The sequence below is a fragment of the Anolis sagrei genome, chromosome 6, assembly GCF_037176765.1.
Source record: "Anolis sagrei isolate rAnoSag1 chromosome 6, rAnoSag1.mat, whole genome shotgun sequence".
Lineage (NCBI taxonomy): Eukaryota > Metazoa > Chordata > Lepidosauria > Squamata > Dactyloidae > Anolis > Anolis sagrei.
Genome location: NC_090026.1, coordinates 2,439,634 through 2,463,248, shown reverse-complemented (window position 1 = coordinate 2,463,248; position 23,615 = coordinate 2,439,634). Strand labels below are relative to the sequence as shown.

Below are 23,615 nucleotides of genomic sequence, written 5' to 3'. Positions count from 1 at the left end.
CTGGCACCATAGACTCTTGATTGTTGCAGGAAACTGCTTTTAAAACTTCACCCACAGAGGCACACGTGAGGCAGATGTTGTGAACAACAAAACAATGATGTTTATTTAAGAGAACTGGAACAATTCAGGTATAAAGCTTAGCTGTTTCAAAGTATTGTCTTAAGAGCATGTGGTTACTTTAAGCAGTTCAGACTTAGTTACACATGAACACTTCTCTCTCCCTCCACAGAATTTACTAACAGTATTGCTTCTCTGAAAGTCCTCTTAATATCCCCTTAAAGTCATTTTTTTTCTTTTCCAAGTTAAGCTTTGCCCACTCTCTCTCAGCCAATTAGTCTTCCCTCATTTCCCTCCAAAGCCACTCTTTCTAAACACGTCCCCTTCAAGAAATGAGTAACTAAAATGGATTCCTCCAGCACCCTTTCCAAAATGGCTGTCGAACTTCTTGAGCCTACTTTTCTAGGCTTTTCCTAGCCTAACAGGTAGGGAATCTGTACACTCAGCACTCAGGTTACCATATTACACAAATATAATGAACGCCCTAATTTTGGCAAGGTGGTTTAGCCAAACAAGGTGGGCATTAGATTTGGGTAAATCCAGGTGTGTATGTGTAAGGCATCCCCAGAAAGGCTGACCCCTCTTCCTTCCTGCCTTCCTTTGCAGTGACCCCCTGCCTGAGCAGCCCCTGCCAGAACGAAGGCACGTGCGTGGATGAGTCCGAAGGGTTCCTGTGCCTTTGTCCCGAGGGATACTTTGGTCCCCAGTGCGAGGAGGCCCTCCAGGATGAGGCCCCCACCACGGCCCCGCCCCTCCGCCCCACCACAAGCAGCCCCCCCACAGGTAAGCCCAAGCCCACCCCCACTCCTCTTCCCTTGGGCCCAGGTTGCTTCCTTCCTTCCTTTATTTTATTTAATAGTTCCTTTTAAGTTCCAAGTTTGTTTACATTTGTTTTTATTATTCTACTTTTATATCTTTGAATGCTCTTAATCTCATTTTAAATTTTTAATTGAAATGTTTATTTAATTGAATATTGGGAGTATATTGTTTTTAAGGCATTGAATTATTTATTATTTATTTATTTGCATCGCTTCTACCCCGCCCTTCTCACCCCCGAGGGGGGACTCGGGGCGGCTTACATAGGCAACGATTCAATGCCATAGTATCAATACGACAACATAAAATCAAATACATAGAAAATTAACAATAACATTAATTAAAATCACATGTTGTTGTTGTTGTTCATTTGTTCAGTCGTCTCCGACTTCGTGACCTCATGGACCAGCCCACGCCAGAGCTCCCTGTCGGCTGTCACCACCCCCAGCTCCTTCAAGGTCAGTCCAGTCACTTCAAGGATGCCATCCATCCATCTTGCCCTTGGTCGGCCCCTCTTCCTTTTGCCTTCCACTTTCCCCAGCATCATTCCCTTCTCTAGGCTTTGCTGTCTCCTCATGATGTGGCATTCAAAGGACTTCAAATCACATACTCATATACTAACATAGTCGCCTAATCAAAATCACGTATTTGTTTCCAATTGTCATAATCCTGTGGTCCGGTTCAGTGTCTAAGTGCTGCTAAGTCCATTAGCCGAAAGCCTGGCTCCAAAACCACGACTTTAGTTTTTTCCTAAAAGTGAGGAGGGAGGACGCCGACCTAATCTCACTGGGGAGCGAATTCCACAAGCAAGGGGCCACCACTGAGAAGGCCCTGTCCCTCGTCCTCACCAGACACGTTTGTGACGCCGGTGGGACCGAAAGCAGGGCCTCCCTAGTAGATCTTAAATTACGAGGTTGAACGAAGAGAGAGATGCGTTCGGATAAGTAAGCTGAGCCGGAGCCGTATATTATTGCCGAGGCTATAAGCCACCTTGAGTCCCCGTCAAGGTCGAGAAAGGCAGGATAGAAATATAGTAAATATATAAATGGCCACATCATGAGAAGAAAGGAAAGCTCAGAGAAGGGAATAATGCTGGGGAAAATGGAAGGAAAAAGGAAGAGGGGCCGACCAAGGGCAAAGTGGAGGGATGGCATCCTTGAAGTGACTGGATTGACCTTGAAGGAGCTGGGGGTGGTGATGGCCGACAGGGAGCTCTGGCGTGGACTGGTCCATGAAGCCACGAAGAGTCGGAGACGACTGAACGAATGAACAACAACAACAAATATATAAATAATAAATACTTAATCTATTTGCATATTTTTTTTCAATATTTCCAAATGCTTTCCCACACAAAAGAGCTCATAGGTTAGTTAGCAGGTTAACTCTTTACAAATATCTAGTAGGCATGGACAATCCATGGTGCTAAAGTACTTACAAAACTAGGGAGCACTGGTGCTTTGTTTCTAAAGTGTTTCTCAAGTTGGTGCTTTGCTTCTAAAGTGTTTCTAAAGTTGGTGCTTTGCTTCTAAAGTGTTTCTAAAGCCGATGCTTTGTTTCTAAAGTGTTTCTCAAGTTGGTGCTTTGCTTCTAAAGTGTTTCTAAAGTTGGTGCTTTGCTTCTAAAGTGTTTCTAAAGCCGATACTTGGCTTCTAAAGTGTTTCTAAAGCCGATACTTTGCTTCTAAAGAGTTTCTAAAGCCGGTGCTTTGCTTCTAAAGTGTTGCTAAAGCCGGTAATTTGCTTCTAAAGTGTTTCTAAAGCTGGGCTTTGCTTCTAAAGAGTTTCTAAGCTGGTGATTTGCTTCTAAAGTGTTGCTAAAGCCAGTGCTTTGCTTCTAAAGTGTTTCTAAAACCGGTGCTTTGCTTCTAAAGTGTTTCTAAAGCCGATGCTTTGCTTCTAAAGTGTTTCTAAAGCCGATACTTTGCTTCTAAAGTGTTACTAAAGCCAGTGCTTTGCTTCTAAAGTGTTGGTAAAGCCGATTGTTTGCTTCTAAAGTGTTGCTAAAGCCAGTGCTTTGCTTCTAAAGAGTTTCTAAAGCCGGTGCTTTGCTTCTAAAGTGTTGCTAAAGCCGGTAATTTGCTTCTAAAGTGTTTCTAAAGCTGGGCTTTGCTTCTAAAGAGTTTCTAAGCTGGTGATTTGCTTCTAAAGTGTTGCTAAAGCCAGTGCTTTGCTTCTAAAGTGTTTCTAAAACCGGTGCTTTGCTTCTAAAGTGTTTCTAAAGCCGGTGCTTTGCTTCTAAAGTGTTTCTGAAGCCGGTGCTTTGCTTCTAAAGTGTTTCTAAACCAATGCTTTGCTTCTAAAGTGTTTCTAAAGCTGGTGCTCTGCTTCTAAAGTGTTTCTAAAGCCGGTGCTCTGCTTCTAAAGTGTTCCTAAAGCCGGTGCTTTGCTTCTAAAATGTTTCTAAAGCCAGTGCTTTGCTTCTAAAGTGTTGCTAAAGCTGGTGCTTTGCTTCTAAAGTGTTTCTAAAGCCGGTGCTTTGCTTCTAAAGTGTTTCTAAAGCCGGTGCTCTGCTTCTAAAGTGTTCCTAAAGCCGGTGCTTTGCTTCTAAAATGTTTCTAAAGCCAGTGCTTTGCTTCTAAAGTGTTGCTAAAGCTGGTGCTTTGCTTCTAAAGTGTTTCTAAAGCCGGTGCTTTGCTTCTAAAGTGTTTCTAAAGCTGGTGCTTTGCTTCTAAAGTGTTTCTAAAGCCGGTGCTTTGCTTCTAAAGTGTTTCTAAAGCCGGTGCTCTGCTTCTAAAGTGTTCCTAAAGCCGGTGCTTTGCTTCTAAAATGTTTCTAAAGCCAGTGCTTTGCTTCTAAAGTGTTGCTAAAGCTGGTGCTTTGCTTCTAAAGTGTTGCTAAAGCCGGTGCTTTGCTTCTAAAGTGTTTCTAAAGCTGGTGCTTTGCTTCTAAAGTGTTTCTAAAGCCGGTGCTTTGCTTCTAAAGTGTTTCTAAAGCTGGTGCTTTGCTTCTAAAGTGTTCGTAAAGCCGGTGCTTTGCTTCTAAAGTGTTTCTAAAGCCGGTGCTTTGCTTCTAAAGAGTTTCTAAAGCCGGTGCTTTGCTTCTAAAGTGTTACTAAAGCTGGTGCTTTGTTTCTAAAGTGTTGCTAAAGTTCTGGTGGCGAACATTTCAGAACTCTAACAAAACTTTTACATTTCATTATTATTCTGTCATTGGCAATTTTTATGACAGAACCAATTAGAAACTTCCATTTTTAACAAAATTTTGAAAGTTTTGTTAGAGTTCTGAAATTTTCACCACCAGAACTTTAGAAAAACTTTAGAAGCAAAGCACTAGTGCCCCCTACTTTTTAAAGTACTTTAGAACCATTTAGAACCATGGATTGCCCATGTCTGTTGCTAGAGAAGAGGGAGGGGGTTGAGGGGAGCGGTGGGAAAGACGTCGTACAAAATTATAATTATTACATCTAAGTCTTCATCTCTATTACCATTACACATTTACTTAAAGTATTAAAAATATTATAATTTCCATATAGACCAGGCATGGGCAAATTCCGGCCCGCCATGTCTTTTGGACTTCAACTCCCACAATTCCTTAACCCAGCAATTAAAAGCATTTTTAAGAAATGCAAGGAGCCATTGGACTGAAAACAGCTTTTGAGTCTCCAGTGACCTTTCTCGGTTCCCGTCTCCCCAGGTAAGGAGGAAGCCTCCCAACTGGTCCCGATCCTGCTGGGGGTCCTCATTCCGCTGGGGATCATCCTCATCGTGACGGCCATTGTCTGCATCTGCCGGCACAGGAACAGGTAAGCCTTCTGGCCCGCAGCTCTGGGCCTTCAACCAAGTAGAGACTGAGGAGGAAGGATGCTGAGCTTGGAAGGCCAAGGCCCATACTTTAGTAGCCATCTTCCCAAGTTCTGGTAGGAGGAAGTGTCGTAGAACAGGCATGGGCAAACTTGAGCTCTTCAGGTGTTTTGGACTTCCACCATTCCTAACAGTCCCATTTCTACTGACTTCTAAAAGCATACTGTTTCTAAAATGGAGTCTGAGTTCTGAACAGTCCCAGATCTGTCGAAGGCTTTCATGGCCGGAATCTCTGGGTTGTTGTAAGTTTTTTGGACTCTATGTTCCAGAAGCATTCTCTCCTGACGTTTTGCTTGCATCTATGGCAGGCATCCTCACAACCTCTGAGGATGAGCCTAGTAAGCTACACCAGGCCTGGGCCAACTTGGGCCCTCTCTCCAGGTGTTTTGGACTCCAACTCCCATCATTCCTAACAGCCTCAGGCTCTTTCCTTTTCCTTTTTGTAATGTATGATCTTCCTGAGAAGAGTCAACCTTCTCCTTAGTGGTAAATACCCACTAGCATTAATGCAAAGCAATTAGGTTTCTCAGCTATTAGACCGATATACCTAGATATCTCTTTGAACTGTTAGGAACAGAGATATGCCACTGCACAAGAAACATGTTCAGCAGAGTTTCAGAAGTATTATTTCAGTTGCCCAAAAAATCATGCTCTCAAGAGACAAAAATAAAGTAGACTTTGTTAAAATAACATCGTTGGTTTACTCACAAACTTCATGTATTCAGCATACAGGTACTTTGCATACAAATCCAGTTACAGATTGGATTGGAAGTAGTTTATCTGTGCAGATAACACAGGCCATCTTTCTTAGAATCAACAGTCCAAAGTCCAAAGCATCTCTCTGGTCCGAGAGTCTCTAAACAGTCCCGTTTCTACTGACTTGGAGTCTGAGTCCTGAACAGTCCCAGATCGGTCGAAGGCTTTCATTGCCGGAATCACTAGGTTGTTGTGAGTTTTTTGGGCTGTCTGGCCATGTTCCAGAAGCATTCTCTCCTGACGTTTCGCCTGCATCTATGGCAGGCATCCTCACAACCTCTGAGGACGCCTGCCATAGATGCAGGTGAAACGTCAGGAGAGAATGCTTCTGGAACATGGCCATACAGCCTGAAAAACAACCTAGTCCTAGATCTGATCACATGGTCCACAGCCCCTCCCACAAAATAGAGTTAAGGAAAACTGCATAGACAAACACACATATATACACAAATATACATACAAATATATACACACGCAAAACACATAAACACAGAAAGGGGTAAGGAAGGAAGGAAGGCGAGAAGGAGGGAGAGAAAGAGGGAAAGAAGGAGGGAATGAGGGAAGGAAAAAGAGAAAGGTAGAGAAGGAAGAGAAGGGGAAAAAGTGAAAGAAGGAAGGTAGGAAGGAAAGAGAGAAGGAAGGAAGGAGAGAAGGAACAAAAGAGAGGAAGAGGGAGGGAAGGAAGGAAGGAAGGAGAGAAGGAACAAAAGAGAGGAAGCGGGAGGGAAGAAAGGAAGCAAGGAAGGAAGGAGAGAAGGAACGAAAGAGAGGAAGAGGGAGGGAGGGAGGGAGGGAGGGAAGGAAGGAAGGAAGGAAGGAAGGAAGGAAGGAAGGAAGGAAGGAGACAAGGAAGGATGGAACCAAAGAGCAAAGGAAGCGAGGAAAGAAACAGGTAGAGAAGGAAGAAAGAAGAAGGGAAAAAAAGGGGGGGAAGGAAGGAAAGATGGAGGGAAGGAAGGAGAGAAAGAGGGAGGGAACGTTGGCCACAGCAACGCGTGGCGGGGACAGCTAGTACACAATAAATACCTAGTGGAGGCTTGAGGAAGGGTGCTATTTCCAACAAAAACAACTTAAAACAGTAAGAAGAAATCACACAATTTAATTTTTCAAACCAAAACAGCTTAGGGCAACTTAGGACCAAGCAGTGAAGGTTTGGGTGGAAGCAAAGGGGCTCCCAAGCCCTGTTTTCCTTAAGCCTCTATGGAGAGTGTGCCCCCCGAGTTCCCCTCTGGGCCTGACCCCACTTCTTCTCTTTTCCTCCTCTATAGGAAGAAGGCCAAGGAGGACCGCATTGCTGTCTTGTCTGCACCAGGTGAGAGAAGGTGGGGTGGGGTCCCCCCATAGGAGCGCCTGCCCCCCCCCCCCCAGCCAGCTGCTTTCTCAACCAGAGGGTTGTCCTGGGTGTCCAGAATGGGGGATGCCTGGCTCGAGAGCAGTACGTGTGAAAAAGATCTTGGAGTCCTCGTGGACAACAAGTTAAACATGAGCCAACAATGTGATGCGGCGGCAAAAAAAGCCAATGGGATTTTGGCCTGCATCAAGAGGAGCCTAGTGTCTAGATCTAAGGAAGTCATGCTCCCCATGCTCTATTCCGCTTTGGTTAGACCACATCTGGAATATTGTGTCCAATTCTGGGCACCACAATTCAAGAGAGATATTGACAAGCTGGAATGTGTCCAGAGGAGGGCGACTAAAATGATAAAAGGTCTGGAGAACAAGCCCTATGAGGAGCGGCTTAAGGAGCTGGGCATGTTTAGCCTGAAGAAGAGAAGGCTGAGAGGAGACATGATGAGGGCCAGGTATAAATATGTGAGAGGAAGCCACAGGGAGGAGGAGGGAGCAAGCTTGTTTTCTGCTTCCTTGGAGACTAGGACGCAATGGAGCCATGGCTTCAAACTACAAGAGAGGAGATTCCATCTGAACACAAGGAAGAACTTCCTGACTGTGAGAGCCGTTCAGCAGTGGAACTCTCTGCCCCGGAGTTTGGTGGAGGCTCCTTCTTTGGAAGCTTTTAAACAGAGGCTGAATGGCCATCTGTCAGGGGTGATTTGAATGCAATTTTCCTGCTTCTTGGCAAAATGGGGTTGGACTGGATGGCCCAGGAGGTCTCTTCCAACTCTAGGATTCTTTGATTCTATGAGTCTATGACCCCCAAGAGAACCCCTTAGATGCAGCCATGGCTGGGACGTAGAAGCCATTCTGCCCACATTTCCTTGATGGAGCCGGTCCACTTCCTTTTGCTTTCTCCCCTGGAGTTCTGCCTTCCCCTTCACCAAGTCTTCCCCACTGAGCCCAGCCTGGATTCGCTTTCAGGCCCACCTGTGTTCCTTCGTCATCCCTCCATGGTTTGCACCGAACACTCCTCAATGAGTCCACTCTCTTCACTGTCCAGCTTCCACAGCCAAACATACAATCAGATGTTGCTTTACTGGGTTGCTGTGAGTTTTCTAGGCTGTCATGCTCCCTGATGCAAATGAATGGCCTCCCTGCATCTCCAGTAGAGTGAGGAAAACACATTTCGGTTACGTTATTTGTCTCAATTGTGGTTATTTTCAGGGCAACCCAGCACTTTGGACGCCTTCGGCAATCGGATCACTCGCTTCTGAGCTTCTGCATTCCTCAACGAGCAGATTCCTTCTCTCTCGCCCAGTCACCTGAGTAGGATGTCTTCAAGCTTTGGCCTTTGCTTGTGAAGGAGAAAGAGACACTCGCGTTGGAGCCTTGCTTCAGAGTCTCCTGGAGGCATGAGGTTCTTCGCACCAAGAGCCGTGCCTTCCTTCTTAGACCTCAATTGGGAGGAGGAAAAGACTTAAGGACCTCTTGGAGACACACACATCTGAGCTGCCAGCCTGGGTCCACTTCCACATCCCTCAGTAGAGACTTGTCTCGCTTCCAGAGAGACTCTTGAACCTCTCGGTCAGAAAGACGCCTGTCGGTCAACCCCAAACCCTCCTAAATTATTGTGTCTTCTTTAAAGGACTTGCATTCTGCCTCTGCATCTAGATTTACAGCCATGGGCCAACTTGGGCCCTCCCTCCAGGTGTTTTGGACTCTGACTCCCATAACATGGGTATGCAGATGACCTCTTGGTTGACTGAAATCTCCAGTTCCAAGAGGGCAAAGTCCTGGGCCAACTTGGGCCCTCCCTCCATGTGCTTTGGATACCAACTCCCATAACATGGGTATGCAGATGATCCCTTGGTTGACTTGAGTCTCCAGTTCCAAGAGGATAAAGGCATGGGCCAACTTTAGCCCTCCTTCCAGGTGTTTTGGACACCAACTTCCATAACATGGGTATGCAGATGACCCCTTGGTTGACTGAAATCTCCAGTTCCAAGAGGACAAAGGCATGGGCCAACTTGGGCCCTCCCTTCTGGTGTTTTGGATTCTGACTCCCATAATGTGGGTATGGAGATGACCCCTTGGTTGACTGAAGTGTCCAGTTCCAAGAGGGCAAGGCATGGGCCAACTTTAGCCCTCCCTCCAGGTGTTTTAGACTCTGACACCCACAACTTGGGGATGGAGATGATCCCTTGATTGACTCAAGGGTCCAGTTCCAAGAGAGCAAAGGCATGGGCCAACTTGAGCCCTCCCTCCAGGTGTTTTGGACACAAACTCCCATAACACGGGTATGCAGATGATCCCTTGGTTGACTGAAATCCCCAGTTCCAAGAGGATAAAGGCATGGGCCAACTTGAGCCCTCACTCCAGGTGTTTTGGATTCTGACTCCCATAACATGGGGATGGAGATGACCCCTTGATTGGCTTGAGTATCCAGTTCCAAGAAGACAAAGGCATGGACCAACTTTAGCCCTCCCTCCATGTGCTTTGAATACCAAATCCCATAACATGGGTATGCACATGACCCATTGGTTGACTTGAGTATCCAGTTCCAAGAGGACAAAGGCATGGGCCAACTTTAGCCCTCCCTCCAGGTGTTTTGGACACCAACTCCCATAACATGGGTATGCAGATGACCCCTTGGTTGACTGAAATCTCCAGTTCCAAGAGGACAAAGGCATGGGCCAACTTTAGCCCTCCCTCCAGGTGTTCTGGACACCAACTCCCATAACATGGGTATGCAGGTGACCCCTTGGTTGACTGAAACCTCCAGTTCCAAGAAGACAAAGGCATGGGCCAACTTGGGCCCACCCTCCAGGTGTTTTGGATTCCCACAATTCCCAACAGCTGAAGTGGTGTATAAATAATAATAATAATAATACCACAGTATTCATTATTATTATTTTATTAATTATTAATTAAATATTAGTACCTTTTCCAGTTTTGTGCAGGCTGCTGGTTAGTGCCTCCCAAGATGGGAAGTTGAAATCCAAAACACCTGGAGGGAGGGCTCAAGTTGGCCCATGCCTGTGTCATCTTGGAAGCTCCATCAAGGGATCATCCGCACACCCACATTGTGGGAGTCCAAAGCACCTGGAGGGAGGGTCCAAGTTGGCCCATGCCTATGTCCTCTTGGAAGCTTCATCAAGGGATCATCTGCACACCCACATTGTGGGAGTCGGAGTCCAAAACACCAGGAGGGAGAGCTGAAGTTGGGCCATGCCTTTGTCCTCTTGGAAGCTCCATTAAGGGATCATTTGCACACCTACATTGTGGGTGTCGGAGTCCAAAACACCTGGAGGGAGGGCTCAAGTTGGCCCATGCCTATGTTCTCTTGGAAGCTCCATCAAGGGATCATCTGCATACCCACGTTGTTGGAGTTGGAGTCCAAAGCACCTGGAGGAAGGGCTCAAGTTGGCCCATGCCTATGTCCTCTTGGAAGCTCCATCAAGGGATCATCCACATACCCACGTTATGGGAGTTAGAGTCCAAAACACCTGGAGGGAGGGCTCAAGTTGGCCCATGCCTGTGTCCTCTTAGAAGCTCCATCACAGGATCATCCGCATACCCACATTGTGGGAATCCAAAGCACCTGGAGGGAGGGTCCAAGTTGGCCCATGTCCTCTTGGAACCTCCATCAAGGGATCATCTGCATCCCCATGTTGTGGGTGTCGGAGTCCAAAACACCTGGAGGGAGGGCTCAAGTTGGCCCATGCCTTTGTCCTCTTGGAAGCTCCATCAAGGGATCATCTGCACACCCACGTTGTGGAAGTCAGAGTCCAAAGCACCTGGAGGGAAGGCCTGAGTTGGCCCATGCCTTTGTCTTCTTGGAAGCTCCATCATGGGATCATCCGCATACCCACGTTGTGGATGTCAGAGTCCAAAACACCTGGAAGGAGGGCTCAAGTTGGCCCATGCCTGTGTCCTCTTGGAAGCTCCATCAAGGGACACCTGTGTTGTGGGAGTCGGAGTCCAAAATGTCAAGAGGGAGAGCCAAAGTTGGCCCATGCCTTTGTCCTCTTGGAAGCTCCATCAAGGGATCATCTACATACCCACGTTGTGGGAGTAGAAGTCCAAAACATCTGGAAGGCCCAAGTTGGCCCATACCTGTACCTGTTGACTTTGTTTTTGTTTCAAAATACATCCTTCCTTTTCTGCCTTTGTTATGTCTGTTTGTGGGAGGTTTGTGGCCTGCTCTCTCTCTCTCTCTCTCCTCCGCGCCCTTCCTCTGACTGTTATCACCAAGAGCCTCTTGAATTGATCCAAGCTGCAACGATACAACTGGAGAAGCCCCAACAACGTAGGAGAAGCAGGAGCCCAATGGTCAACAGAGGGGTGTCAAGGCATCCTGGCCAGTCAGACCAAGGGCAAGCTCCAAAAGTGGGAAGGCAGAGGGTTAATGGGGACCATCCCTTCTGAATCAGGACATTTGGAGGATACGCAGCACATGCGGTGTAAAGTAAAATACTCTAATAGCACAGATATCTCTCTCTCTCTCTCTCTCTATATATATATATATTATAAATAAATGTTGTTTACTGCTGTAAATACTGATTATAAATGGTTCTATAGTATGCAAACATTAGTTTAATGCGACTTAACAATCAAAACAACATAAATCACTCAAAAGTGGCTAACAAAGTTAAAGCTTTCCCTTCGTCAGGTTTCTGTGATTTCTTCACCAAAAGCTTGCATGCTGCAAGTCGCTTCTGGTCACTTCTGGAGTGAGAGAATCAGCTGTCTACGAAGCCGTGCCCAGGGGACGCCTGGATGTCTTGCAATCCTGCGAAGAGGCTTCTCTCATGCCCCCACAGTGAAGACATCTGCCCTTGCGCGATGCTACTCTGCTGCTGAGTATGCATGCCCAGTGTGGAATACATCTCACCACGCTAAAACAGTGGTTGTGGCTCTTAATGAGACATGAGCATTATCACGGGGTGTCTGCGCCCTACACCACTGGAGAAATTACACTGCTTAGCCGGTATTACACCACCTGACATCCGCCGGGAAGTAGCAGCCAATAGTGAAAGGACCAAGGCAGAGACATCTCCAGCTCATCCCCTGTTTGGGTATCAGCCAGCACATCAACGACTTAAATCTAGACATAGTTTTCTAAGATCTACGGAGACACTAGCTGGAACACCCCAGCAAGCAAGAGTCCAAAAGTGGCAGGCTCAAACCCAGAACCTGATACTCAATGAGAGACTCCCTCCTGGGCACACAGAAGACTGGGCGACTTGGAAGGTGCTGAACAGACTGCGCTCTGGCACCACGAGATGCAGAGCCAACCTCAAGAAATTGGGCCACCAAGTGGAATCCACAACATGCAAATGCGAAGAGCAAACCACTGACCACCTGCTGCATCAAGTTTGCAGACGACACCAAATTGGGAGGGAGAATCATAGAATCATAGAATCAAAGAGTTGGAAGAGACCTCCTGGGCCATCCAGTCCAACTCCATTCTGCCAAGAAGCAGGAATATTGCATTCAAATCACCCTTGACAGATGGCCATCCAGCCTCTGCTTAAAAGCTTCCAAAGAAGAAGCCTCCACCACACTCCGGGGCAGAGAGTTCCACTGCTGAACGGCTCTCACAGTCAGGAAGTTCTTCCTAATGTTCAGATGGAATCTCCTCTCTTGTAGTTTGAGAGCCAATAGTCCAGAGGACAGGAGCAGGATTCAAAACGATCTTGACAGATTAGAGAGATGAAGGGCCAAAACTAACAAAATGAAGTTCAACAGTGACAAATGCAAGATACTCCACTTTGGCAGAAAAAATGAAATGCAAAGATACAGAATGGGTGACGCCTGGCTCGAGAGCAGTACGTGTGAAAAAGATCTTGGAGTCCTCGTGGACAACAAGTTAAACATGAGCCAACAATGTGATGCGGCGGCAAAAAAAAGCCAATGGGATTTTGGCCTGCATCAAGAGGAGCATAGTGTCTAGATCTAAGGAAGTAATGCTCCCCATGCTCTATTCTGCTTTGGTTAGAGCACACCTGGAATATTGTGTCCAATTCTGGGCACCACAATTCAAGAGAGATATTGACAAGCTGGAATGTGTCCAGAGGAGGGCAACTAAAATGATCAAGGGTCTGGAGAACAAGCCCTATGAGGAGCGGCTTAAGGAGCTGGGCATGTTTAGCCTGAAGAAGAGAAGGCTGAGAGGAGATATGGTAGCCATGTATAAATATGTGAGAGGAAGCCACAGGGAGGAGGAGGGAGCAAGCTTGTTTTCTGCTTCCTTGGAGACTAGGACGCAAGGGAACAATGGCTTCAAACTACAAGAGAGGAGATTCCATCTGAACACGAGGAAGACCTTCCTGACTGTGAGAGCCGTTCAGCAGTGGAACTCTCTGCCCCGGAGTGTGGTGGAGGCTCCTTCTTTGGAAGCTTTTAAGCAGAGGCTGGATGGCCATCTGTCAGGGGTGATTTGAATGCAATATTCCTGCTTCTTGGCAGAATTGGGTTGGACTGGATGGCCCAGGAGGTCTCTTCCAACTCTTTGATTCTATGATTCTATGCAATGCACCCTGAGCCCTGCCACATGCACAATGGAGGACCTTCTTGCAGCAACACCAGAGGCACTCCAAGGGACCAGATACTGGTCAACTACCAAGCTTGCAAACTTTGTGTTTTGTATATTTGTTTGTTTTGTTAAAAAATCTAATACAAATGTCTGGTTGCTCCTGGTATGATAAATAAATAAAATAAATCCACCAAAAGCATAAGCCAAACTATTGAAAGCCTGCTCACAGAGCCAAATCCATGTAATAGAGAAGATAACATTAGCCACTATTGAGTGATTTATGTTGTTTTGATTGTTAAGTCGCATTAAACTGATGTTTATATACTATAGAGCCATTTATAATCAGTATTTACAGCAGTAAACGAGATTTGTTTTCTCAATAATGTAAAATAAACCATGCGTAGTTCTGCTTTTGATCAGCCCACACACTGCCTTGCCAGAGAAAGAAAATATACCACACAGGTGAACAGTAAAGAATGAGTAGTTTACTCTTTGTAGTTGAGAACATCATGTCCAACGTGATCGGTTGCATCATAGAATCAAAGAGTTGGAAGAGACCTCATGGGCCATCCAGTCCAACCCCATTCTGCCAAGAAGCAGGAAAATCTAATTCAAAGCACCCTTGACAGATGGCCACCCAGTCTCTGTTTAAAAGCCTCCAAAGAAGGAGCCTCCACCACACTCCGGGGCAGAGAGTTCCACTGCTGAACAGGTCACACAGTCAGGAAGATCATAGAATCAAAGAGTTGGAAGAGACCTCCTGGGCCATCCAGTCCAACCCCATTCTGCCAAGAAGCAGGATCAACTCACACAATGTCCTTTTCTGAGGTATTAAAAATGGTCTTTCTTTGTTCATGTGAATAAACTCCTTCAGCAGCTCATGAAGCAAGAGCACATTCCATATTCTCTCTCTGTGCTTCTTTCTGCACTTGCATAGCTCAAGCCTGAACAAAAATGTACCAGTATCCAAAAGTCCCAGGCTCAGCCATCTCCCCAGGAATTGCCCAACCAATCAGCTTCATGCATCTTATTTTACAGTTGACACACACACGTTCACTGATTCCTTGCAATCTCCAACAGCACACACTGGAGAGAGCGCAACTATGGCCAACATATTTGGGAAACACACAATCGGGATCGTGCATGGTTTGCTTTGCAGAAGGCCTTCCTTATCAGTGGCTTGTGGTGTGGCCTCTGAGGGCCACGGGATGGAGGCTGGAGGGTTATCTCGGTCTCTTATCTGCAGGCAATTGGGCGCTGAGTGTGGTCGCTTGCTATCGTTGCCTCTGATAGCCACAAAGGGAAGGGGGGGGGGGGGGTCTGATTCTAGACAGATTGACCAGTGTTTGCCTTTCATCTCGACATGTTTGCACTCTCAGATTAGAACAGTGGCTTGAGAAGCACAGCCAAAGGCTTTCCATTTCCAATCTTAGAGTGATTGAAGTCTGCCCTTTGAGAAGATAATTCAGGACAAATAAAATATTCTGATTTTTCTGTGTGTGTTTGCTTGGCAATAATAATAATATCTCAATATTTCATTCTGGGAGCTGAACAAAGGTTAAATCAGACACTATCAGCCCTCTGTAGCCAGAAATTCTGGATCCGCAGACACCACCATCAGCTTGAAAACATTCAGAATGTTACAGTTGGGGGTCACCACGACATGAGGAACGGAGATTCCACCTGAACATGAGGAAGAACTTCCTGACTGTGAGAGCCGTTCAGCAGTGGAACTCTCTGCCCCGGAGTGTGGTGGAGGCTCCTTCTTTGGAAGCTTTGAAACAGAGGCTGGATGGCCATCTGTCAGGGGTGATTTGAATGCAACATTCCTGCTTCTTGGCAGAATGGGGTTGGACTGGATGGCCCAGGAGGTCTCTTCCAACTCTTTGATTCTAGGATTCTGTGATTAAGGAGGTTGAGAAACACGCTGCTAGACCATTCCATGCTCATCAAGCTGGCCAATGGCAACATTAACGCTTGCCTCCAACAGACAAGAGTTCTTTCTCCCACCCTGGACATCATTCTACAGGATATATATTTGTGTCTCTGTGTGTGTGCATACCCAACTTGCCTAGTTTCCAACACACCTCACATCTTTGAGGATGCCTGCCACAGATGTGGGTGAAATGTCAGGAGAGAATGCTTCTGGAACATGGCCAGACAGCCCGGAAAATTCACAGCAACCCTCCTTCTTTCCTTCCTTCCTTCTTTCCTCCCTCCCCTCCTCTTCCTTCCCCCCTTCCTATTCCTCCTGCCTCCCTCCTTCTTCCCTCCCTCCCTCCATCCCTTCTTACTTTTCCCTTCCTTCGTCCCTCCTTCCTCCCCTACTCCTTCTTCTCTCCTTCCCTCCCTTCCTTCTTACTTTTCTTTCCTTCTTACTCCCCTCCTTCCTTCCCCCCTTCGTCTTCCTCCTCCCTCCTTCTTTCTTCCTTCTCTCCTTCCCTCCATCCCTTCTTACTTTTCCCCTTTTTTTCTTCCCTTTCCCTCCTCCCCTCCCTCCCCTACTCCTTTTTCTCTCCCTCCCTCCAGCCCCTCTTACTTTTCTTTCCTTCTTCCTCCCCTCCCTCCCTCCTTCCTTCTCCTTCCTTCCTCCTTCTTCCTTCCCTCCACCCTTCCTACTGTTTTCCTTCTTTCTTCCCTCCCGCCTCTATTCCTTCCCTCCTTTCTCTCCTTCCTTTCCTCCCTCCCCTACTCTTTCTTCTCTCCCTCCCTTCATCCCTCCCTTCTTACTTTCCTTCTTCCTTCCCTCCCTTCCTCCTCTTTCCTTCCCCCTTCCTCTTCCCTCCTCCTTCCTTCCTACCCTCCCTCCATCCGTTCTTACTTTTTCTCTTTTTCTTCCCTCCATCCCTTCCTTCTTACTTTTCTTTCCTCTCCCCCCCTTCTTCTTCTTCCTCCTCCCTCCTTCTTTCTCTGGGTTCCTCCTCCCCTCCCTCCATCCCTTCCTTCTTACTTTTTCCCTCCTTCCTCTCCTTCTTCTCTCCCTCCATCCTTTCCTTCTTACTTTTCTTTCATCTCTCCCTCTTCTTCTTCTTCCTCCTCCCTCCCTTCTTCCTCCTTTCTCCCTGCTTCTTCCTTCCATCCCTTCCTTCTTACTTTTTCCTTTCTTCCTCTCCTTCTTCTCTCCCTCCATCCCTTCTTACTTTTCTTTCATCCCTCCCCCTTCTTCTTCTTCTTCTTCCTCCTCCCTCCCTTCCTCCTACTTTCTCCCTCCTTCTTCCTTCCCTCCATCCCTTCCTTCTTACTTTTCCCCTTCTTCCTTCCCTCCTTCCTCTCCTTCTCCTCTCCCTCCATCCCTTCCTTCTTACTTTTCTTTCCCCCCTCCTCCTCCTCCTTCTTCCTCCTCCTCCCTCCCTCCTTCTTTCTCTGGGCTCCTCCTCCTCTCTCTTCATCCCTTCCTTTTTACTTTTTCCTTTCCTCCTCTCCTTCTTCTCTCCCTCCCTCCATCCCTTCCTTCTTACTTTTCTTTTCCCCCTCCTCCTTCTTCTTCCTCCTTCTTCTTCCTCCTTCCTCCTCCCTCCTTCTTTCTCTGGGCTCCTCCTCCTTTCCTCCACCTCCCTCCCTCCCTTCTGCCGGCGTCCCTCCTCCTTCCTCCCTCCCTCCCCTCCCCTTTTTCCTCTTCCATCCCCGGAAGGAAGGAGGAAAGAAGAGAAGAAGGACCGGCCGGAGGAGCAGGAGGCGCGGCCAGGAGGCCAGGCAGGTGCCGGGAAAGAAAGAAGGAAGGAAGGAGGGAAGGGAAGAGAGGGAGGAAAGAAGGGGAGGGTCTCTTGCCTCGCCACCCCCCCCCCCCGGAAGCCTTTTTCAGGAAGAGAGAGAGAGAGAGGAAGGGTCTCCCTCCCCCAGCACCCCCCCCCATACTCCCTTTCCCCTTTTTCCAGTGTTTCTTCCTCCAAGGCATCCTTTGTGGAAAGAGAGAAAAGGAAGGAAGGAAGGAAGAGAGAGGATACAAAGAGAGAGAGAGATGGCAACATTCTGCAAAGCAGTCTGGCCCAGCCAGGAGGCCCAGGGCAGGCATTGCTATGGGGCATTGCTTGGAGGGCTAGGACAGGAGGGCATCTACACGGTGGAGTTAGCACAGTTCAGAACACTCCTAGGATCCCATAATCACACTCAGGCCAAGGTCAGGCCTGGGCCAACTTGGGCCCTCCCTCCAGGTGTTTTGGACGCCTGCAACATGGGGATGCAGATGACCTCTTGGTTGACTTAAGTGTCCACTTCCAAGAGGACAAATGCATGGGCCAACTTGGGCCCACCCACCAGGTGTTTTGGACTTCAACACCCACAACGTGGGGATGCAGATGACTCCTTGGTTGACTTAAGTATCCACATCTAAGAGGACAAATGCATGGGCCAACTTGGGTCCTCCCTCCAGGTGTTTCAGACTCCAACTCCCACAACATGGGGATGCAAATGACCCCTTGGTTGACTTGAGTGTCCAGTTCCAATGGGACAAAGGCATGGGCCAACTTGGGCCCTCTCTTCAGGTGTTTTGGACTCCAACTCCCATAACATGGGTATGCAGATGACTCCTTGGTTGACTTGAGTGTCCAGTTCCAATGGGACAAAGGCATGGGCCAACTTGGGCCCTCCCTCCAGGTGTTTTGGACTCCAGCTCCCACAACATGGGGATGCAGATGACCCCTTGGTTGATTTAAGTGTCCACATCTAAGAGGACAAAGGCCTGGGCCAACTTGAGCCCTCTCTCCAGATGTTTTGGACTTCATTACCCACAATATGGGGATGCAGATGAACCCTTGGTTGACTTTAGTGTCCAGTTCCAAGAGAACAAAGGCATAGGCCAACTTGGGCCCTCCCTTAGTTGTTTTGGACTTCATTACCCACAATGTGGGGATGCAGATGACCCCTTGATTGACTTGAGTGTCCCATTCCAAGAGGGCAAAGGCATGGGCCAACTTGGGCCCTCCCTCCAAGTATTTTGGACTGCAACTTCCACAATTTGGGGATGCAAGTGATCCCTTGGTTGACTTGAGTGTCCAGTTCCAAGAGGACAAAGGCATGGGCCAACTCCCACAACATGGGGATGCAGATGACCCCTTGGTTGACTTTAAGTGTCCCATTCCAAAAAGACAAATGCATGGGTCAACTTGGGCCCTCTCTCCAGGTGTTTTGGTCTTCACCTCCCACAACATGGGGATACAGATGACCCCTTGGTTGACTTAAGTGTCCACATCTAAGAGGACAAAGTCATGGGCCAACTTGGGCCCTCCCTCCAGGTATTTTGGACTTCATTACCCACAATGTGGGTATGCAGATGACCCTTTGGTTGATGTAAGTGTCCACATCTAAGAGGACAAAGGCATGGACCAACGTGGGCCTTCCCTCCAGGTGTTTCAGACTTGGTTGACTTAAGTGTCCACTTCCAAGAGAACAAAGCCATAGGCAAACTTGAGTCTTCCCTCCAGATGTTTTGGACAGCAACTCCCATAACATGGGGATGCAGATGACCCCTTGGTTGACTTGAGTGTCCAGTTCCAATGGGACAAAGGCCTGGGCCAACTTGGGCCTCCCTCCAGGACACCAACTCCCACAACATGGGGATGCAAATGACCCCTTGGTAGACTTGAATGTAAACATCTAAAAGGACAAAGGCATGGGCCAACTTGGGCCTTCTTCCAGGTGTTTTGGACTCAGACTCCCACAACATGGGTATGCAGATGACCTCTTGGTTGACTTAAGTGTCCTCATCTAAGAGGACAAAATCATGGGCCAACTTGGGCCCTCCCTCCAGATGTTTTGGACTGCAACTCCCACAACATGGCGATGCAGATGACTTCTTGGTTGACTTGAGTGTCCAATTCCAAGAGGACAATGTCCTGGGCCAACTTGGGCCCTCCCTCCAGGTGTTTTGGACTCCCAACTCCCACAATTCCTAACAGCTTACCGGCTGTTAGGAATTGTGGGAGTTGGAGTCCAAAACACCTGGAGGGAGGGCCCAAGTTGGCCCAGGCTTGACGTCGATGCAGCATTGTCACTTCTCAGTCCGGCTTTGTGTGCCCTTGACCCTTCCACCACCACCGCATGATGGAGCATCTCTGCATCGCTGCCCCTGCGCCTTTGTCCAGAGGGCGAGAGGAGCGTGATTGACAAGCAGAGCCAGACAGGAAGTCGTCCCTCGTTCTCGGGCGCCCAACATGTCACGCTCATGTGACTCCCTGGCGTTCACTTTCCCGTCCCGAACGAAAGAGGCTCGTCTTGTGATCCCCAAATCCGCTTTCAGAGCCAGGCAAGCTGTCAGTCGCCAGCACCACCGATAGAGCCGCGAAATGTAGAGACAAGGGCTCAAACTCTCAAAGGAAAGGGTTGGAAGGGGTCCCCAAAGGGTCATGTAGTCCAACCCCCATCTGCCAGGCAGGAAGATGCAGCTCAAGTGTTCTAGAGCAGTGTTTCTCAACCTTGCGAATGCTGTGACCCCATGTTGTGTTGACCCCCAACCATAACAGTATTTCTGTTGCGACTTCCTAACCTATACTGTTATGAATTGTAATGTAAATATCGGATGTGCAGGATATGTTTTCATTCACTGGACCAAATTTGGCCCAAATACCAAATGGAGGTGTTCGGTCATATCATTTAGTGAACGAGTAACAGTATTTATTAGAAATTTATTTGTCGTGTCAGGGCAGCCAGTCAATTGTATTACATTTCTAACAGAACAGAACAAACAAACAGACAAAATACAAAATTTGCAAGTTTGGTAGTTGATTGAATGTATTTTGAGCAGTATCTGGCCACTTGGAGTGCCTCTGGTGTGGCTGCAAGGAGGTCCTCCATTGTGCATCATGTGGCACGGCTCAGGGTGCATTGCAGCAGGTGGTCAGTCGTTTGCTCTTCTCCACACTCGCATGTCGAGGATTCCACTTTGTGGCCCCATTTCTTGAGGTTGGCTCTGCATCTCGTGGTGCCAGAGCGCAGTCTGTTCAGCACCTTCCAAGTGTGCCCAGGGGGGAGTCTTTCATTGGGTATCAGCCATTGGTTGAGGTTCTGGGTTTGAGCCTGCCACTTTTGGACTCTCGCTTGCTGAGGTGTTCCAGCGAGTGTCTCTGTAGATCTTAGAAAACTATTTCTAGATTTAAGTCGTTGGCATGCTGACTGATACCCAAACAAGGGATGAGCCGGAGATGTCACTGCCTTGGTCCTTTCACTATTGGCTGGTACCCCCTGCCACTTTTGGACTATCGCTTGCTGGGGTGTTCCAGCTAGTGTCTCTGCAAATCTTAGAAAACTATTTCTTGATTTAAGTTGTTGACATGCTGGCTGATACCCAAACAGGGGATGAGCTGGAGATGTCTCTGCCTTGGTCCTTTCACTATTGGCTGCCACTTCCCGGCGGATGTCAGGTGGTGCGATACCGGCTAAGCAGTGTAATTTCTCCAGTGGTGTAGGGCGCAGACACCCCGTGATAATGCGGCATGTCTCATTAAGAGCCACATCCACTGTTTTAGTGTGGTGAGATGTGTTCCACACTGGGCATGCATACTCAGCAGCAGAGTAGCATAGCACAAGGGCAGATGTCTTCACTGTATCTGGTTGTGATCCCCAGGTTGTGCCAGTCAGCTTTCGTATGATATTGTTTCTCGCATCCACTTTTTGCTTGATGTTCAGGCAGTGCTTCTTGTAGGTCAGAGCACGGTCCAGAGTGACTCCCAGGTGTTTGGGTGTGCTGCAATGCTCCAGTGGGATTCCTTCCCAGGTAATAATCCTCAGAGCTCAGGATGCTTGTTTGTTCTTAAGGTGAAAAGCACATGTCTGTGTTTTAGATGGATTAAGGATCAGCTGGTATTCCCTGCAATAGGCAGTAAGAGCACCTAGAGCTTCAGAGAGTTCTTTTCAACCATCTCAAAACCAGTCTTTGACTGTGTTTATTATGAATGCTCCCATTAGAAAATACATAACCATGTGGGAGAACTACCACTCCCAGAGTCATGGGTCAATCCTCCCCAAACCAGGCTTCTATGCACAGCTGGCCATGTTGGGTCTGTGTGTCAAGGATGGTTCAGATCTGTCATTGACTCGGTTCAGTGCTCTCTGGATAAGGGAGAACTACAAGTCCCAGAAGCCAAGGGTAGTAACCTCCAAACCCTGCCAGTATTTACAGTTTTGGAGGAGGGTGGACCATGGATGATGAGACTTGCAGTACCTTCATTCACTTACTGAAACCACTGTGACCCTGAACCAGTTACTGATCAAGACAAAACTTGGCACACTGAGCCCCCATGGCCCTATCTACATCCTGTTTCAGTTTGGAGGAGGGTGGATCATGGATGATGGGACTTGCAGTACCTTCACTCACTTACGGAAACCACTGCCACCCTCATCCAATGACTGATCAAGACCAAACTTGGCACACAGAGCCCCCATGACCCACTCTATATCCTGGGTCTGTGTGGCAAGTTTGGTCCAGATCCGACATTGGCAGAGTTCAGTGCTCTCTGGATGCAGGTGAACTACAACTCCCAGGTGGGTGGATCATCCCCCCCCCTCCCCAGTATGTTCTGTTGGCCATCAGGGTTCTGTGTTCCAGATCCACCATTAGGAGCTTCAGAATGCTCTGGGTGCAGGGTGAACTACAATTCCCACGCAGATGGGTCAGTTCCCAAGACCCCTCCAGTATATTCTGTTAGTTATGGGGGTTTGGTGTCCCAGGTTTGGTCCAGGCGCATCATTTGTGGGGTCTTATTGGTCTGTGGAAGGGGTTGAAGGTTCTGCAAATCCCATCATCTGTGGTCCATTCTTCCATAACCCTCACCAGGACATAAATTGCATCATGGAGAGACCGTGTGTCAAGTTTGATCTAGGTCCATCATGTGTGGGGGTCACCAGGACATAAAGGGCATCAAAGGGAGTCTGTGTGCCAAATTTGGTTGAGGTGCATCATTTGTGGGGGTCGTGGTGGTTTCTGGAAGTGAGTGAAGGTACTGCAAATCCCATCAGCCCTGATCCACCCTCCCCTAACCCTCATTAGGATGTAAATTGCATCATGGAGAGACTGTGTGTCAAGTTTGGTCTAAGTCCGTCATGTGTGGGGGTTACAGTGGTTCCTGAAAGTGAGTGAAGGTACTTCAAGTCCCATCAGCCCTGGTCCATCCTCCCCCAACCCTCATCAGGACATACATTGCATCATGGAGAGACCGTGTGTCAAGTCTGGTCTATGTCCATCATGCGTGGGGGTTACAGTGGTTTCTGAAAGCAAGTGAAGGTACTTCAAGTCCCATCATCCGTAGCAAGTTTAATCCAGATCCATTGTTGGTTGGTTCACAGTGCTCTCTGGATCTAGGTGAACTACAACTCCTATAAATCAAGGTCAATTGCCCCAAACTTGGTCATGGGGTTCTATGTGCCAAATGTGGTCCAGGTCCCTTATTGAAGTGGGTCAGAGTGCTCTGCCTTAATTCAGAGTGAACTACAACTTCCATCCCGTTGAGTCAGTCCCCCAAACCCCTCCAATCTGTTCAGTTGCAGATCAAACGCTCTCTGTTTTCTGTGTGCCATGGGAAAGTGTAGGAAAGGGTTAAGAGAGAGGCAGTGGGCGAGGGTCATGCAAATTCCACACCAATGGAGAGAGAAAGGAACCCTGGGATGCCTTCCTGTGGTGGAGAAAACACCTCAAATCTACGGTGAAATTGTCCCGAAACAAAAGCAGTTAAGGGAGAGGCAGTGGGCCTCATGCAAATTCCACACCAATGGAGAGAGAAAGGAACCCTGGGGGTGCCTACCTGTGGTGGAGGAAACACCTTAAATCTAGGATGGAATTGTCCCCAAACGAAAGCAGTTAAGGGAAAGGCAGTGGGGGGGGGGGGCGTGCAAATTCCACACCAATTGAGAGATAAAGGAACCTTGGGGTGCCTACCTGTGGTGGTGGAAACAACTCAAATCTAGGATGGAATTGTCCCCAAACGAAAACAGTTAAGGGAGAGGCAGTGGGCCTCATGCAAATTCCACACCAATGGAGAGAGAAAGGAACCCCAGGATGCCTGCCTGTGGTGGAGGAAACACCTCAAATCTAGGATGAGAATGTCCCCAAATGAAAGCAGTTAAGGGAGAGGAAATGGGCCTCATGCAAATTCCACACCAACGGAGAGAGAAAGGAACTCTGGGATGCCTACCTGTGGTGGAGGAAACACCTCAAATCTAGGATGAGAATGTCCCCAAATGAAAGCATTCCATGGGTAGTGGGCTGTCGTGTTTGGGAAGGACATTGGCTGGGTTTGGGCTACATGTTCTCTGCCCACCTCTGGCCATTGGGCAGAAGCCCCCCTGGCAGCCCTTCTTGACTCACCTGTGCCTCCTTCTCTCCTCCTA

At 48.0% G+C, this 23,615-nt stretch overlaps 2 protein-coding genes across 2 annotated transcripts in view; both read left to right on the top strand.

The window, feature by feature from the left end:
- Positions 1-8,034, top strand: part of ZAN (zonadhesin) — a 62,148-nt gene extending 54,114 nt beyond the window's left edge. The window contains exons 33-36 of the mRNA XM_067469555.1: positions 664-840; positions 4,506-4,614; positions 6,697-6,740; positions 7,985-8,034. Coding sequence (XP_067325656.1) covers positions 664-840; positions 4,506-4,614; positions 6,697-6,740; positions 7,985-8,034 — 380 coding nt within the window. The remainder of the gene's footprint in view (positions 1-663; positions 841-4,505; positions 4,615-6,696; positions 6,741-7,984) is intronic.
- An 8,852-nt stretch (positions 8,035-16,886) lies between these two features.
- SLC12A9 (solute carrier family 12 member 9) overlaps positions 16,887-23,615 on the top strand; it is a 31,106-nt gene continuing 24,377 nt past the window's right edge. The window contains exon 1 of the mRNA XM_067469660.1: positions 16,887-16,991. The gene's annotated coding sequence lies outside the window, so the exon portion shown is untranslated. The remainder of the gene's footprint in view (positions 16,992-23,615) is intronic.